This window comes from Syngnathus floridae, chromosome 2 (genome assembly GCF_059516105.1).
Source record: "Syngnathus floridae isolate MCC-2025c chromosome 2, RoL_Sflo_1.0, whole genome shotgun sequence".
Classification (NCBI taxonomy): domain Eukaryota; kingdom Metazoa; phylum Chordata; class Actinopteri; order Syngnathiformes; family Syngnathidae; genus Syngnathus; species Syngnathus floridae.
The window spans coordinates 12,686,997-12,704,107 of record NC_142414.1 but is presented as its reverse complement, the minus strand read 5'-3'; the positions used below and the strand labels follow the sequence as shown (position 1 = coordinate 12,704,107).

Here is a 17,111-nt window from a genome sequence, read left to right as displayed (position 1 = left end):
TGTTTCAAAGGTACAGTGAGTCGTTTTATGTTATTTTAAGACTATTTTCGGCGAAGGGGCGGTTGTAACTACAGCACGTTGTTGCTTTCCTACACGCCGTCGTGAATCGGCATACGTGCGCACTACTTCCAAAGAGCGAACGTAGTGGACTTGGGTTTGTGCTTCGGCCGTGAGAAAAAAAAAAAGGGGAAAAAAAGCAAGATGGCGACTCGTCAAGAAAGATAGGATGGCCTGAAGGGAGTGAGTGATGGTGTTTGCCGGAAAAGGATTGCTAGCCACACTACAGTTATCAGTAACGATTCAGAGATAAAATGAAACGGATGCCTCGCGTCCATATTTCATGTGTTTTGTCAGAGTGAATTGAAGCGAGCGGCCAACTTTGCTTGTAGCCGTTAGCAGCGCTAGCTCGCCAACGGCATCAAAGCACAGCTGGCATTCGTTAGCCAACCACCATCAGAGAGCAGCCAGCAGTCATCGCAACGAAACCAAGGAGAGCGGCCAGCGGTCCCGTCACAGCTCGGGACATCGAGGTGTCTACGGTCAGTCGACAAGCGCATATGCCGACTCTGTGTGGTGTGAATGGTGCTCCAGAGGCGACTTTGCTTTTGTTACATAATGCCCAATTGCTGTGTTGACTTGGCCGCTGTCGTGAGGACACACGGAAGCCCCCCCTGCCAATGTTTGCTTAGTCTCATCTTTGAGCTAAGTAATGCTAACCAAGATGGTCCGACGGCAAAATCGGATTGGAGGCCTTAATGCTAATGTTAGCTTCGTTTGGCACCACCAATGTTTGAACAATAATAGACTTAAATTCAATTCATTATCAAAGAAAATGTAGACAGTAGGACTTATAAAGTGAATTGCATAACACCAGAAGTCATGTTTATGGGTTGTTTTGACTGGAGTGGGTGGTCATCGTCTTGTGGTTTCGGGGGCAAATCCAAGCAGATCTTCTGCCACCAACATTGATAACAAGTCGGTGCAAGATAGACAACGTATTATATTCAGTGTCGGTGCTGCTTTTTGACGATTAAGCTTGGATTTCTATACGTTATTTCAAAGCCGTTTTTAAAAAGTGCTCTATGAAAATTGATACCTTTGTGGCCTTGTTTTGGGTTCATGGCCTACACGCCATTGTTGAGGTAGAGGCTCAACAAACACGGATTGCACGAACATAATTGATTCAAGTCTAAATTCAATTGTACTGAACCCAAGTGTGAAGATTTTTAAGAAATTGTAATTCTGAACTGTCACTTTTCTCGACAACACATGTTGGGATTGAGTGTTTCAAATATAAGGACCTGTGATTATGTATGATAACTAATGAAAGATTTCTGTTGCAAAGTTTCCTCCTCTCCACTTTTAAATTGTGTTGATTGATCAAAGAAAGTAAGTTCGTGTTGTTGTCTTGACTTGGGGAAGGGGAAATGCAGACACTTAATCTGCTCATGTTTAGGAATAGAAATGGAACTGCTTCAAATTCCAAAGTTGTGCACTTTGTAGCTATGTGGCTCACACTTGCTTCATTGTATCTTCCAATGGATGGTGACACACAAAACAGGAATGCTTTGCGAACAGTTAAACTTGCTCAGGAAAGGTGTCATGCTGACCCAAACCTCTGTGTTGCTTTTTAAATAGAACTTTCCAATGCTTACATTATTCTGTGGTTGAATACTTTTGAATTAGAAAATTTTAATGGACAATTTTAATTTTGCTATACTTTGTCTACTTTTAAAATCCTAAATGAATTTGTTTAAAAAAAAAAATCTATGGCCCCTCATGTGTAGAACTATATTTGGGCCATTGCATGCATAAATGAAAATTACAGAGTGAACTGATTTTTGTTTGATCTTTTTCAGGGCAATGGAAGGGGACGAGTTTGTCGCTCCTCCGGAGTGTCCAGTTTTTGAGCCGTCATGGGAGGAGTTCAAGGATCCTCTGGGCTACATCGCCAAAATACGTCCAATTGCAGAGAAGTCTGGAATCTGCAAAATTCGACCGCCACCAGTAAGTATTTGATCATTTGTGAAACTAAAAGAAAACTATTTTAGCCGTTTATAGAAATTGTTCATCATGATATTGTCCAAATCCTTTGAGTTTGATATTGCTTAACAACAATAATTGTTTCATAAACAGTAAATCAGAAAAAGTTGTGTTGTAATGAACTTAATGCCAAATAAAGTATAATCCGATTTGATTAATCGATGCAGTAATCGATGGAATAATTAATAGTAAAAATATTCCATTGTGACAACCTAAGATGCAGCGCAGTGTGCGCAGGATTCAGCCACAAGGTTTTATGAGTGGCCCAGTAAATACAGTATATACCATCCCCACAGGTAATGGCCCTTCAAACATTGGTCAAAATAATCCAGATTTTTTTTTTTTTGGTACGCCAACCATTTAATGCAGCTGTACATATATGAAATGTAATCACATTCACTGTCCTTCAAAAGTAAATCTTACGTTTTACAAGCAATACTTAAAAATGGCAATAAAAGTTGCATCAAATTGATCAGGATGCATTGTAGCACTAATTAAACACACAACCAAAAAAACGTTCCTGTGTGGAGTTTGCATGTTCTCCCTGTGTCTGCGTGGGTTTCCTCCAGGTACTCGACCTCAGTAACGCAACAGTATGCAATGCAAAGTCTATGAAAAATATTATTTGAAAACACTAGCTCACAACTGCCACTCACCCAGTTTTGCTGCATTGTTTTGATTATTATCAAATTATCAACAGTGTGGTGCAGTTGTGGCTGCCTTTGTTTCATTTTCCTAGTAAAGAAAAACCTTGATGTGGAATAACCAGCCTAGTAATGCTTGCAATACATGGTTCTGTCCTTTTTTTCATGCGGCGGTCGTTCACGAACGTAGACATTATACTGTTAAAGACCAATTGTAGTCTTCTACTAGCTAACTATTGTCAAAGCCCTGTTGTCGTCTTCTACTAGCTAACGTGTTCTTCATATACATGCATGTGCCGCACACACTCGTGTGCTATACTCCTGCCTCGTGAAATCCCACTGACAGACACAGCTGTGGTAGAAGGCCCTCTTTTGTAGCCCGACTGGTTTACATCAAATAGTGTTATACGGGCTGCTACTGAATAAAGAATTTGACCTCTATAGCCCGTTTTATACCTTGTGGCAAAAAATTCCAAAATATTCTATCGACAGTGCCTTTTGTTTGGACCGTATCTTAGGGTGTTGAATTTGCCAACATTTGAACCCACTCTTCCGAGTGCAAAAGGTCATCATATAAACAGTGCTCTATTTGTACATAACTAAAAGAGAATGTGTTTAGTATTAGTGCTGTTGATGAATTGAGTGTTATCGTTCCACTAGAGAGGTCATGGAAGGAATTAAACTCCTACCACAAAGCATCACTACCTGAAATGTGGGCAATAAATGAAAAAGACAACTGGTTAATTTTGAATAGTGTTTGGTGCTTCACTGACAGATTATTTTCACAAAGTGCTAGTTCCGTTTGATAGGGATAGCTCAAGACCGTATTGTTGACTAATGTTCTTATTCTGGCAATAGGACTGGCAACCACCATTTTCAGTGGAGCTGGATACGTTCCGATTCACGCCGCGCATCCAGAGGCTTAATGAACTGGAGGCAAGTCATTTATACACACTGCTTGATGATGTTAGTTGAATTGAGTGATTGAAGATTTCTGTCATAGTTGTTGTTCTTCATGCCTTTTCCCCCCCAGGCGGAGACAAGAGTGAAGCTTAATTATTTGGACCGCATTGCCAGGTTTTGGGAGATTCAGGCTTCCTCCTTGAAAATCCCGCACATCGAGAGGCGCATTCTTGATCTCTTCGGTCTCTCAAGGGTGAACATGAATTGAATTTCTAGATAAATTATGCATTAGTCTCTTTGCTTTATAGAGTTGTCCCGATCCGGTCATGTGATTGGAAAATTGTAACTTTCTGTTTATTGAAACTGTGATTGGGACATGCTTTGTGCCGTGGTCTTCCAGGTTGTGTCTGATGAAGGCGGTTTTGAGTTGGTCTGTAAAGAACGACGCTGGGCCCGTGTGGCTCAAAGGCTGGGCTACCCTCCGGGCAAGAACATCGGGTCTCTTCTGCGCTCGCACTATGAGAGGATCGTCCACCCTTTTGAAATGTTCCACTCTGGTGCCAGCATGCCGGTAATGCTTTTTAACGCTCACCTACTTTTTCCTCCCTAATTAAACAAAAAAAATCATGTTCAAGTTTTGTCTTTGATGGATTTCGCAGCATTGCAAGCCAAAGCACTACGATGGTGAGGATGTGGATAAGGAGTACAAGCCCCACTCTATCCCCCTGCGTCAATCAGTGCAGCCATCCAAAATGAGCAGTTACGGGCGCAGAGCGAATCGCTGCCAGCCCGACGTAAGTCAAAGCGCTTTGTTGTCATAATAATCATTCTATAGTAAGTTGCCTGACTATATGTTGAGGATTACATTTTCATGCCTCTAAAATGACTAACTTGTACGTGATTGTATTAGGAACAAGTCACTTATCAAAGAAGCACAGTGCTTGTGTGAAAATGACATCACATACAATTTTAACGAACAGGACCTCAGTCTGTCCTGATAAAACAGCGAATTGTTCTTATTCACCAGTTTAATAGTTTCCCGTACATGTCATTGTTTTTTGTCAAGCTAACTTTCTAAGTTTCTAGGAACGCCATCAATTTGAGTGTGTTCCCCCCCCTGCTGAAACGCACGTTGGTTATATTATTCATGGATCTTGTTCGGGAAAGGAAACCGACAGTTTCATATTATGTCTGAGGTGTGTCAGAAAGGTTGCAGGACTGGAGTCACAAAATCTATTTGAAATCCAAACTTAATTGTTCCCTTGGGAGTTATCACAGTCTAACACATCTTCCCAGTATTCTCTGCCAGAATTCCTCGGCATCGCGATAATCACTGCCATGTAGATATTGTCCACATCTTCAAAACGGGTCCCCTTGATTGACCCACTTAAAGCCTGGGAAAAAGAAAACAACACTGAGCCATGTCAGGCGAATAGTCATGTTGCTGCAGCACGGTGAAGAAATGTCAGTTGCTCAGGACGTCGTGAGCAGGCATGCAGTTACAAGTCAGCAACACGTTATATGACCTTTGGGTCACCCAGGGATCACTGAAGTTGGTATGCATACTCAAACTGCACATGCACCAAGGAAGGTTTTCTCTGGCGGTCAGCAGAGTTTGTAGATGTACTGCTTGATTGTCTAGCCTAGCCTGCATTGAGGAGGAAAAAACCCCCACTTAATTTGGTTTTGAAAAATACTGGTCCTGTAACCTTTCTGACAACTGGTCTGAAGGCTTTGTAAGATATTAGCGTTATACAATGGTGCCTTGTGATACTGGTGATATGAGCCAGCAAATTCATATATGTATTTTTTTTTCTGCTTTATCTGCTGTGTTACTTACAGTAGTAGTATAGTAGTAAAATACACCCACCCCCTCTTCCTGACACAAAATCTTTTGTTTTTTGGGTGTGGGAGGCTGGACCCCTCATGGCGTTTCCATTCAGTTCAGGGGGGGGGATTGATTGTGATGCAAGTTACGGGTGTGGTCACAAATGAATATTTCAAGGCACCATTGTACATGTATTAAGAGAGCAACCAACAAACGTATATCATCGAGATCTATGGGTGTCAGAATATAATCGATCGATTGAATCGTCTTGATTGCGTCTTGGTTAATGGGCCACTGCATCAAGGGAATTCTGGAGACCCCTTCTCCAAAAAAACCCACTTTTCTTTGGTGAATCGTATGGCAAGTTATGTCAGTCCATGATGATGAGCCATCATTGTTCAATGATGGAGGACAACAAATACTGCAGCCGCCTATTGCTCTCACTTGCAAGCCACCCTGCCTCTATTGGTTCAGTTTCATTTTGTCATCTGCCTGAAGGTCTCCATTGCATCAGTTACATGGCAGTCTTCCATCTTGTCCTGATGCTGCTGTGTTGCTGTTAACTGTCTGTTCTTGTGTGTGTGTCTGCACTATGTGACTGTGCAATCAGGGCGCATCCCAGCTTGCTTGGCTGCCATCCTGCAATCCACCTGTGCCTTAACCTGCCATTGTTACTGTCTGCTTATTACTGGGTTGCTTTCCCCTCAACTACTTTCATGAACGGAGATTTGGATCTAATTAAGATAACTTAAGCAGTACGAGAGGAGGTTTCATTCAAATAACATTTTTACCACAAGCCCATCTTGACTTACTGGCAATGAAATTATTATAATATAGTGTACTTGCGCTGCAACCAATGCTTTAAATAATAAATTGTTGATTAGTTTTTCTTAATAAATGAATCAGATAAAAATAAATGTTTGCCTTCATTCAAAAACAGGACATTATTTTAAATTGGCAGTGCAGAAAATACAGAAACATTATGATTCAGTTTCTGGTTTCATCTAAAACATGTAAAATGAAAACGGGCAAAAATGTTGATTAATTTACAAAGTCAAAGCAGATGTTTGCAAACGTCTTAATTTGGTTAAACGTAAGTCTGCTTTCATGAAGCACTGCAGAAATCTGACAGTCTTTACTGTTGAGAAATTGGGCCGTTAAGTTAAACAAGGTCCCAAATGATTAATTGATCGTAAAACTATTCTTTATAAGAGATGATGATTGAAGAGAGATGGACAAGAGTCTCAACAATTCAATTTTTCACCACGGCTCCAGCTCCTCCCTGACTGTCCCTCCTGCCCTCTTCTTCCTCCTGGCTTAGTTTATTGTTGCTGTTGTTGTGTCCCCTTGCAGGGTCCGGAGGATCCCAACCCTCATCCTCTCACCACTGGCTCTCAACTCATCTCAGCGGTACTGCCTCTTGAGCATATGAGCTCACCCTCAGCCCCTACTCTTTTCTTGTTTTGCTTCCCGCTGCACAATTCCTAGCATCCACATGCATTGTTTAACAAAAATAGTGTCACTAACCACTTAAACATTTTCATAAACACACATTTAACTCACACTTGAGTTGGGATGCCACACATTAGGGTGGCTCTTTCTGACAGATTGGTGTGCACGGTGATATTGTAAAACTGTTCTGTAGTAGAATCAAGTTTGAACTTGTAATTTTCCTGATTTACCTGCCCAAACTTTGACAGGGGTTGACGGATGTGCTGCAATTTCCAGGACTTCAGTATAAGGGCTGTTTTGGGGGGTTTTGAGTTGGTAGCCCTGTCTTCTATTCAGACGCCTTTGTGATTATGTGCTATATAAATAATTTTGACTTGCCTTTGCTTGCGGTATACACCACCTGAATGGTTGTGCAGTTTTTGCACTGTCCTGCTAACCAACAATGATCAAAACAACAGCTCATGCAGCTTGTACTTAGTCGGGGCTTTAAACGTTTCCCATAAGGCTATCAAGAGCGACTTTGCTGGTGCTGAGAAAAAGTGTAACATCATGTCTGTTCAGAATAAAAGGTTGCCTTTTGACTCTGATCAAATATTTGTAAGGCAGACAGGGAAGGGGAAAAACAGGGCTGGTGTTCATTTTATTGACACACATTTGTTGTGTAGCCTGTTTTTCTGCACGTAGTGTTTTTTTTGGCAAATTTCTAAATACCTTTTATCAGTTTATTTGTGTGTCTCATTGCTTTTTAACCATTGTCTATCTGTGTGCTGCGGAGTTCATTAGAGTATTCGTGTTGTTTAGCGGTGTATTAGTTGACTACTTGGACATGTGATATATTTGGACGGTATTCAATTAAACCTTTTCCATCTTTATAAAACGATTTGCGCAAACGTTTTGGGGAAAAAAAGACATTTCATGTATTCACAACTTCATGATTTGGAAAGGCACACACCTGTCTAGATTCTGTCCAGCAGATGATTGCATGTCAAAGCACAAACCAAGCGCAAAGGTAAAGAAATTTCCTGTAGACTTAAGACTCGAGATTGGCCCAAGGCACACATCTGGAGACGAGCACAGAACAATGTTTGCTGTTTCGAAGCTTCCAATGAGCAAAGTGGCAGAATGGAAGAGGTTTTGAACCACCATCTCTTCCTAGAGCTGGTCCTTTATCTCTGTGGCAAGAATTTTCCAGAAACCTAACCACACAAATGCACATGACAGCATGCCTGGCATTTGCACAAAGTGAAAAGAAGGATTCTCAGACCGCATGAGAATTTTGAGGGAAACATTTTGAATTGATTCCATTTTAGAATGAGTCTAACATCAGGTGGAAAAATGTAAGTTCAGTGATTACTTTCTGGATGCGGATTTGTTGAAATCGTGCAAGCGTAAACATGATTTTGCGACATATCAAATGGCATCTTTGTTGCTTTTGAATTGCATTCTGGAAATGGAAGATGGTGTTAAATTTACAGTGTGTCATAGTTTTAAACAAATATTTTGCAGTACAAGAGTGATTTGATTGAATCGTACCTCCTTTGTGCCACATGGCATCTTTCCATGTTGAATGAATTCAAAGTGGTTTTGTGAATCATTAGTGTGCTATTTATGGTTGTACCTTATTTTGAATCTGTATTTTGATGCTGGGTCGTAACTTTCACGCTTTCCTTAATGTCTAACTTAGCTAGAATAACCCCCTTTTGCACTGCTTGTGATCTTGATTTTTGTCTGGTCACATTGCTTTGCTCTGTGTGCTTTGGAGAGCAGCGGCAGTCTGTTTATTCGATCATATTGATTGTACTTCTACTTACCTACTTTCAGCCCGAACCTACCGAGGAAGACATAGAGAAGAACCCAGAGTTGAAGAAGCTGCAGATCTATGGCGCCGGGCCCAAGATGATGGGACTTGGACTCATGGCGCGGGACCGATATAGGAAGAAGGGTAAGGGGATGCATTGACGTAAATCCTGCATGCGTTCCGGGGACTACTTTGAATCATTTCTTCCAGATGAACTGCCTCAAACTGTGACCGTCATGGACTGCCCAGCACCTGCTGCTGGGGTGACCTGTGCAAAAGAGGAACCTCCGGTTCCACAGGACGGACAGACTGAAGAGTGCTCAGCCACCCCCCAGGTCCCTCCTGCCACCGTCACGGTCAAAACAGAGGTCAAGCCGGAAGTGAAGACCGAAGTAAAGAAAGAGGAATTGGAGGAGCATCTTCACAAAGAAAGTCGCCAACATCTTACCGATGGTCCATGCACCAAAATGACCATGAGGCTACGACGTAACCTCAACAACATGCAAAGTGTAAGTACCGTATTTTCCGCTCCATAAGGCGCACTGAAAAGTCTTTATTTTTCTCAAAAACCGAAGGTGTGCCTTATAATAAGGTGCGTTTTTGTGTAGACCAGCACAATCAAGTGCTTTTTGGATATTGGAACGTTTTAAACTAAAATGTGCCCATTTCTCTCTAAACACTAAAATCTTTGTTCGGTCAAAGGTGGATTCATTTGTGTGTCGGATGTGTGGTCGCGGAGATGACGACGAGAAACTCTTGCTGTGTGATGGTTGTGATGACAACTACCACACGTTCTGTCTGCTGCCACCGCTCACTGATCTTCCCAAAAGCAACTGGCGATGCCCAAAGTGTGTTGCGGAAGTAAGTTGTAGTAGTTTAAAATGAAAAGAAAGCTTCTGTCCTGTATGTGAGTGTCCCAGCTGATAAAACGTATGCCTTCCTGATGGACATGCGTCTTTGCAGGAGTGCAAGAAGCCTTCGGAAGCGTTTGGTTTTGAACAAGCAACTCGTGAGTACAGTCTGCAAAGTTTTGGGGAGATGGCTGACGCATTCAAAGCCGATTACTTCAACATGCCTGTCCATGTAAGCACACTCGCACGTTTCTGCTGCCATCATGAGAGCGAGAGAGAGGTCATCTGTGTGTTCTTCCCTTGTAGATGGTTCCCACTGAGCTTGTGGAGAGGGAGTTCTGGAGGTTGGTTAGCAGCATCGAGGAGGATGTGACTGTCGAGTATGGAGCAGACATCCACTCCAAAGAGTTTGGCAGCGGCTTCCCGATGAACAACGGCAAGAGGATTCTGACAAAAGAGGAGGAGGTGCGCTTGCTTGTGATATGCTACAGTGCTCTGCCTATGGCTCCTGCTAAGAAAAGCAAAACTTAAGGCATTTAGAACTTAAGAATCACATTTCCAGTTCAACTTCAAATACCTAGCATTGTTTATCTGAAGTCTATACAAGTCTGTCAAATGTCAAGTTAGGCTAAATATTTTGGAATGACCTGGAAGCCTTTGAATTTTACTGCTAAAATATGAGTCAGTTATTCTCCAGACAGTCTGGAATACAAGTAGAAGCCACAAGAGTAACCCACACTCAATGAATACACTAGTGCTACATTATGTAAGCTGAGGCAAACTCCTAAGTGCTTCATGATGTTCAACTTGTGCGCCTGTCAGGACTACGCCCGCAGTGGCTGGAACTTGAACGTGATGCCCGTGCTGGAGCAGTCCCTCCTGTGCCACATTAATGGCGATATCTCTGGCATGAAGGTGCCCTGGCTTTATGTTGGCATGGTATTCTCTGCTTTCTGCTGGCACATTGAAGATCACTGGAGCTACTCCATCAACTACCTGCACTGGTACAGGGCGCGCTGTTTCTTTTATTGTTTTTATATGATTTTGGATCTTGTATGCTGACATGCTTGATCATCTTCAGGGGCGAACCTAAAACCTGGTATGGAGTTCCTTCAGTAGCTGCTGAGCGACTAGAGGAGGTGATGAAGAAATTGACTCCAGAGTTATTCGAGTTCCAGCCTGACCTCTTGCACCAGTTGGTCACAATCATGAACCCAAACATCCTCATGGCTCACGGTGTACCGGTCAGTGTCTCAATGCGCACGTTCTCTTGCCTCAGAGTGACCATTTAGGACTTATTTTTTTGACTGGAATACTTTGAATTGACAGGTTGTCAGGACCAACCAGTGTGCCGGCGAGTTTGTCATCACCTTCCCCAGAGCATACCACAGTGGCTTCAACCAGGGATATAATTTTGCAGAAGCAGTCAACTTCTGTACAGCTGACTGGGTAAGTGTCCTAATGCTAGGTTCAAATCTATAACGGCATTAGTAACGCCGTTAGTTCCAACACTGTGCAGTTCTGAAAACATGAGACTTGACAATCAGGATGACCCTGTTATTTTGTTTGTGTTCTAAAGCTACCTGCCGGTCGTTCCTGCATCGAGCACTATCGACGTCTGCGGCGGTATTGCGTCTTCTCTCACGAAGAGCTCACTTGTAAAATGGCAGCCAGTCCAGAGAAACTGGATCTCAATCTTGCTGCTGCAACACACCGGGAAATGTTTATTATTGTTCAGGAAGAGAGAAAGCTGCGAAAGGCTCTGATGGAAAGGGTAAGAGTTGCCAGACATTATATTAATGTCTTTCTGGCATCATTTTTTTTCAAGCTTTTATTTTCTGTCATTTGATTTTATAGATGACCCTGCAAAGCAACAGCAAGCACTACTGACTAATCTCTAAAAATATCCTCTGTATGCAGGGCATCACTGAAGCGGAGCGTGAGGCCTTTGAGCTGTTACCTGATGATGAGCGACAATGTGACAAATGCAAGACAACATGTTTCCTCTCAGCACTAGCTTGTTCAAGCTGCCCCGAGAGTTTGGTGTGTCTGTATCACACTCAGGATCTGTGCAACTGCCCCACTGACAAACTATACCTCAGGTACCTATTCTTTGGGGACTCTTGACAATTGGCTTTCGAAATTTAGAATTCATCATAGGCTACACTTGCAGAATTGCCATTTTGCTGTGCCTCTTTGCAGGTACAGATACACCCTGGATGAGTTGTTGGCCATGTTACACCGCTTAAAAGTTCGCTCAGAGTCCTTCGATTCATGGGCCAACAGAGTAAAAGAGGCGCTTGAGCAAGAGGATGGAAATAAGATAGGTAGGAAGCCAGCACTCAATTGTTTTTCGAGGATTTCTACAGAAACATTAGAATCAAGTCAAAATGCGTGCTATTTCATTCAATTCCAGGAATTGATTACTTGGAGACACTCAAGACGGAAGCAGCTGAAAGAAAGTTCCCAGACAATGAACTTCTTCGTAAACTCAACACTGTTCTCAAAGACATTGAGCACTGCCAACAGAAGAGCACTGAACTCCTTGCTGACTCAAACACCAGGTGAGATGAAAGAAACTCGGCGTGCATGTAATAAGTCATACCGGAACATTTACTCATTGTTGTGTTTCAGTGCCACAAAAATGACTTTGGCGGAGCTGAAATCCCTGATCGAGACTATGCAAAACTTGCCCTGTGTGATGCGTCAGCTGGAGGACGTGCAGGTATTTGTAGAATCTATTATTACATCGATATTCAGAATACAATTTTACTTGAATTAGGGTATTTGTCTTTCAATTGTTTTTTACATTGTATTTATTGTCAGTTATTTTTATTCAGTATTATTTAGTGACTTGAAAACATCTAAGCAACAGTCGAGAAATAGCACACAAGAAAGAATGGTCATTGTTTTACAAAGTAAAAGCAGAGGTTTGTCAATGGCTTGTTTTGATCAAACAAAAGATCAGTCTGACCTGAAATCAGAGGATATGGACAATCCTTAGCTAAAAATCTCTTATTATAATATGAGGCAATCAATTTGATAATTCATTTGTTGTCGATTAATAGATTCATTTTGGCACCTCGCCTTTTTTATAATTGGCTTACAACTTAAAATAAACAAAAAAAATCAACCAGGTTGCTTCATCCAGCGACATTTTCCCCCCATCAAGGCGGTTCTGCAGGTGGTGAGTGATTATCAGAGCCGAGCTCAGGAGTTGATCAACGAGCGCGACTGGAGGCGGAACAATACACCAGCAGAGCTGTTGCAGACGTTGCTGGAGCAGGGAACTCAGCTGCCTGTCGTAGTGCCAGAGTGTAATCTGCTTCAAGGCCTTCAAGAGCTAGGACGATGGCTGGCAGAAGTCAGGCGCACCTTGGGCACCGAGGGGGCCGAGAGGCCAGAGGTCACGTTGGCAGTGTTGAGGAATTTAATTGAGGCGGGCTGCAACGTGCCTCAGAGCGCGTCTGTGGATACGGCTATGGCAGAACTGCAGGAGCTACTCACGATTGCGGAGCGCTGGGAGGAGAAAGCGCAGATCTGTCTTGAACAAAGGTAGGCAGCAAATTCAACAAAGGAGTAGGGGCGGACAACACGTCACAACCAGTTGTCCCTGTTTTCAACTCACCCATTGTCCCACCAGGCAAAAGCACCCTCTGTCAACACTGGAGGCGATTGTGAATGAGGCCCAGCTTATTCCTGTCAAGTTGCCTAACATTCAAGCTTTACAGGGCTGTCTAAGCCGTGCGCGTGCTTGGGTAACAGACCTGGAGGAAATCCAGGTAAAATTGCATCATTGTCTCTTCATGCGTTTAGCGTTATTTGGTCTTGTCAAAATCCTCTCTGAGACTTTTTGGCAACTTGTCATAGAATGGGGAGCATTACCCATGCCTGGATGACCTGGAGGGCCTGGTGGCCGTTGGAAGGGACCTGCCCGTCTTCATGGAGGAGCTGCGACAGCTGGAGTTTCAGGTGGCCAGCGCTCATTCCTGGAGGGACAAGGCCTCCAAGACCTTCTTGAAGAAGAGCAGTCAGCACAGCCTGCTCGAGGTGCACCATTAACGCAACACAGGCAAACTTGATTGAAATGTTGACTAAGTCGGCAGGTTTGCCGAACAACTTCTTCTTAGTGTCCGACGGTTGGCCACTGGTTTTGCGGGGATTCAGAATTTGAATTGGCATTGCTGTGTTGAAGATGGTACAACAAAAATGCACATGAGCTTTCACACACAAAAATTTGCCTATAGGTTTTGACCTGAACCAAGCCCTAACCAGGTACTGCCAAGTCGTACACTGTATACAGTAGTGTATTATTTCACAATACTGAAGCAATATTTATAATTTTGTGTGTACCTGCGAATGAAATCGTTGCATGCGCTCTGTTGCCAAAATCCATGCAAGTGATGTACTAAGCACGCTGGGTACAATCAATGAAGAAATAGGCTTAGGCAGATTCTCAAAATATGCACACAGTACCCAGGGCTCGAGTAATCATTGCTTATCCCCCTGAGTAGTGTTCCTTACCAATGTACGGTAAACGTTGTCGAATGTAAAGAACACCCAATTTTGGTCTGCAGGTGTTGTGTCCATGCGCTAAAAGGAGACATGGCAAAACGGAGGGCACGGACGACCCTGATACAAACACTCTGGGACTTTCTGCTCAAGACCTTAGAGATCCTGCCGCTATTGTGAGTTTGCCGCACAACATTGACTTGTGGCTGTGCGAGTCTTCAGTCTGTGCATCTGAACTCGTGTTGTTCTAGGTGATGGCATTCAAAGAAGGGGAGCACCGGGAGAAAGAGGCACTACTGAGGCTACAAAAAGTCAATATGGCGAAGATAGGACGTGATGCAGGAGGTGACAAGGAAGCGAAGGGGACGTCAGATGACCTCATGGAAACGGACTCGGCAAACTCTGTCAAAGAGAATGGGAACCACTCCGTCTCCTCTGTTCAGACTGTGTGCGTGTGCGCTGGTCAGCCGCGCACACCTCAGTTGCGCTGCCACCTTTGCAAGGACTGGTTCCACGGTGGCTGTGTTCCTTTCCCCTCGCTGTTGCCCTCTTGTGGACCGCCGGGCAACCCACGCTGCTGGTGGGACTGGGACTCACGTTTTCTGTGTCCGCGGTGCCAGCGCTCGCGCCGCCCCCGTCTGGAGACTATCTTGGCGTTACTGGTAGCCTTGCAGCGGTTGCCCGTGCGCCTGCCCGAGGGCGAGGCGCTACAGTGTCTAACAGAGCGAGCCATAACATGGCAGGGTCGCGCCAAGGAGGCACTGGAGACCCCTGAGCTTCAGCGGGCCCTTCAGACGCTGCAAGAACTCAAAGAAACCCTCCGTTGTGACAAAGAGAAGGAAAGTGAGCAGAAAGAGACCGACTCCAACTCAGTCATTGTTTTATCCGACTCGGAGGGAGGTGAAGGAGAGGACGGAATCATCGATCTGACGGACGATTCCCCTAAAAAGAAATCCAATGGCATTGAGGTACACCCTGAACCACAAGCAAAATGCCAGTGTATTATGGTTGTAGTGCAACATTTATACTGTATTGTATTACATTGAATGACTTCACAGTAACAGCATAGCATCTTAACCACTTTGGTGACCACAACCTCAGAGTTAAATGACATCAATCAGATAAAAGCACTGCTATATCGCTCTGATTTATTTTGCAGACCCCCAAAATAAGGCTCAAAGAGACCTGTATGAATCTTTGTAAATGGGCTTTGAAATGTTTATTTTCTGTTTTCTTTGTGTGATGAGACGCTTGTTTTCCCGCAGACCACTCGAGAGAACGGCATTAGCAAGAAATCCGGCATCACTGGTAAGCCGGCACGTCAGACCACTCGCCGATGCCACTTGGTGACCAATGTTGAAGGCGTTGGTTTGCTCTGCTCGCTCAGGTGTGGGCGATCTGCTGCCGCTGCTGCCCGAACTCAAAGGTCAGGTGGTGCAGCTTTTACCGACCACCAGGGAGCGACTGGAGGGGCTGCTGCTGGATGGAGATCTGCTGGAGGTCTCTCTGGATCAGACGGACACCATAAGCAGAGTCCTGCAGGCGGCCTCTGATCCGCCTGTGGCAACACTATGCACACTTATTCAGGTTAGCGCTATAAAAATTGCACTAAATAGAGCCACAAAAATTGAAATAAATATTGGGTAGCACTTTCCACCCATATTGCCCAGCCCTACGTGCATTACGTTTAAAAAAAAAAGCTGTCCGGTTTGACTTTTTCACATCCTCTTTTTAAATGTAGGTTAAAATAAAAATACCTAAATTCAGCCTTTTTTTTATTCTCGCTCTCTCCTGGTCCTTGTTTCAATAGTAAAAAAAAAAATTCAACATGTATCTATCAATCTTGTTAGGGGGTGATTGTTGTTGTTCTACGTGCCAAAAATAATGTACAACTCGGTACATATAATGTGTGATGCTCACAGATGGAACTTGAAGAGCAGCAGCGAAACAGTCGAGGTCGTATTAAGGACTCCAAGAGAAAGCGAAAGAGCCACAGAGGAAGCGGCGCCAATACTGACGGCGTCGGAGCGGCTCTGCCGGATGTGCCGGACTCTAAGAAAACATGCCCCTCCCCTCACCTGCCCGCCGACACTCATACAGAGGTACATCTGCCTGCTTTTCTTCAAAATCGGTATTGGAGTCAACTGACTTCACTCATTCTTCCACGCCTCATCAAAGCAGAACTCACTCAAGTAATCATCCTTGACTCAACCGCCTCAACATTTTGGAACATAATGAAGATGTTTTTTGTGTGTATTTTCTGACAGATTCTGTGAAGGGTAGACGTTGGCTCTGCCAAAGACATTGAGGGAGGAGACGGACGAAAGATGCGGGACATCCATCCACCCACCCATCACACAACGTCATCTCTCAACCTTGTACACTCCCTCCACATGAATCCAACTTCTTGTCCCCCAAGAGGTCCTCCTTCCTGGAATCAGTTTCTCCCGTCAGCTCCTAAGACAGTTGGAAAATGTGGGACTTCCTGTGATAGAAGTTTGTGTGGTCTATCTAGAGTTGTCTCCCAGGTAAGTTGGTATGTTTTGTTACCCCCAATGTGTTAAGTGGAAGCCCTCTGCCCCTGTTCTCGAGCTCCACGAATAAGCTATTTGGGTTCGTTTGGATTCCATGAGGCCACGACACGGACATGCGGCGCAACCTTGATGACTTTTATTTTTGTAGTCATACTGAAGCTCGTTTTGGCAACAGGCAGAACTGGTGACGTTGTTTTGGGAAGTGTTTAAAACAGGCATTCATGTTTTTGGTGCTACTTTCCCAAAATGGACACTGTCTGACCCCAGAGCAGAGCTGATGTCGGTCATTCTCTCAGTTCCACTTCCTTCAGTTGCAAAGTTAAGGTAACTTTACTGTAACTCACTTTATTTCTCTGTTTCAAACAATATTCTTCTTGTTATTGTTGTTATTATTATTATTGCAGAGAGACACTGTTATCATTTGTGTAAAAACCTTTTATTTGAATGTTGCCTTTGTTTCTTTTCACTCTTGTTAGAAAAATAAAGGTTTAGAATTGTTTAGGAAAAAATGAGTGATTATTTGGTTTATTTAGGACAGTCATGTTA

General features: G+C 43.6%; 1 protein-coding gene across 3 annotated transcripts; it reads left to right on the top strand.

Moving 5' to 3' along the window:
• Positions 1–132: 132 nt before the first annotated feature.
• Positions 133–17,074, top strand: kdm5c (lysine demethylase 5C). Of its 3 annotated transcripts, none has more exons than XM_088369350.1 (29): positions 133–539; positions 1,860–2,007; positions 3,546–3,623; positions 3,721–3,843; positions 3,991–4,161; positions 4,250–4,384; positions 6,772–6,828; positions 8,692–8,812; positions 8,879–9,177; positions 9,371–9,529; positions 9,632–9,751; positions 9,826–9,984; positions 10,342–10,523; positions 10,601–10,763; positions 10,849–10,968; positions 11,099–11,293; positions 11,440–11,625; positions 11,726–11,846; positions 11,936–12,083; positions 12,154–12,244; positions 12,692–13,074; positions 13,163–13,301; positions 13,390–13,569; positions 14,097–14,207; positions 14,283–14,999; positions 15,297–15,339; positions 15,419–15,618; positions 15,954–16,133; positions 16,299–17,074. In XM_088369350.1, exons 2-29 carry the CDS (start codon positions 1,864–1,866, stop codon positions 16,305–16,307), a joined length of 4,734 nt encoding a protein of 1,577 aa, XP_088225476.1. In that variant the 5' UTR covers positions 133–539; positions 1,860–1,863; the 3' UTR covers positions 16,308–17,074. The 3 variants fall into 3 exon arrangements, with proteins under 3 accessions (XP_088225476.1, XP_088225479.1, XP_088225478.1); XM_088369352.1 differs by lacking the exon at positions 133–539 and adding an exon at positions 1,371–1,389; XM_088369353.1 differs by lacking the exon at positions 6,772–6,828 and having other exon boundaries at positions 134–539.
• Positions 17,075–17,111: the final 37 nt, after the last annotated feature.

Bases quoted from the DNA above. Each gene is read 5' to 3' on its own strand.
- kdm5c (XM_088369350.1), top strand. From the start codon at position 1,864: ATGGAAGGGGACGAGTTTGTCGCTCCTCCGGAGTGTCCAGTTTTTGAG. The intron at 3,844-3,990 runs GTGAACATGAAT...GTGGTCTTCCAG, and splicing joins ATCTCTTCGGTCTCTCAAGG to GTTGTGTCTGATGAAGGCGG. The intron at 12,084-12,153 runs GTGAGATGAAAG...GTTGTGTTTCAG, and splicing joins CTTGCTGACTCAAACACCAG to TGCCACAAAAATGACTTTGG.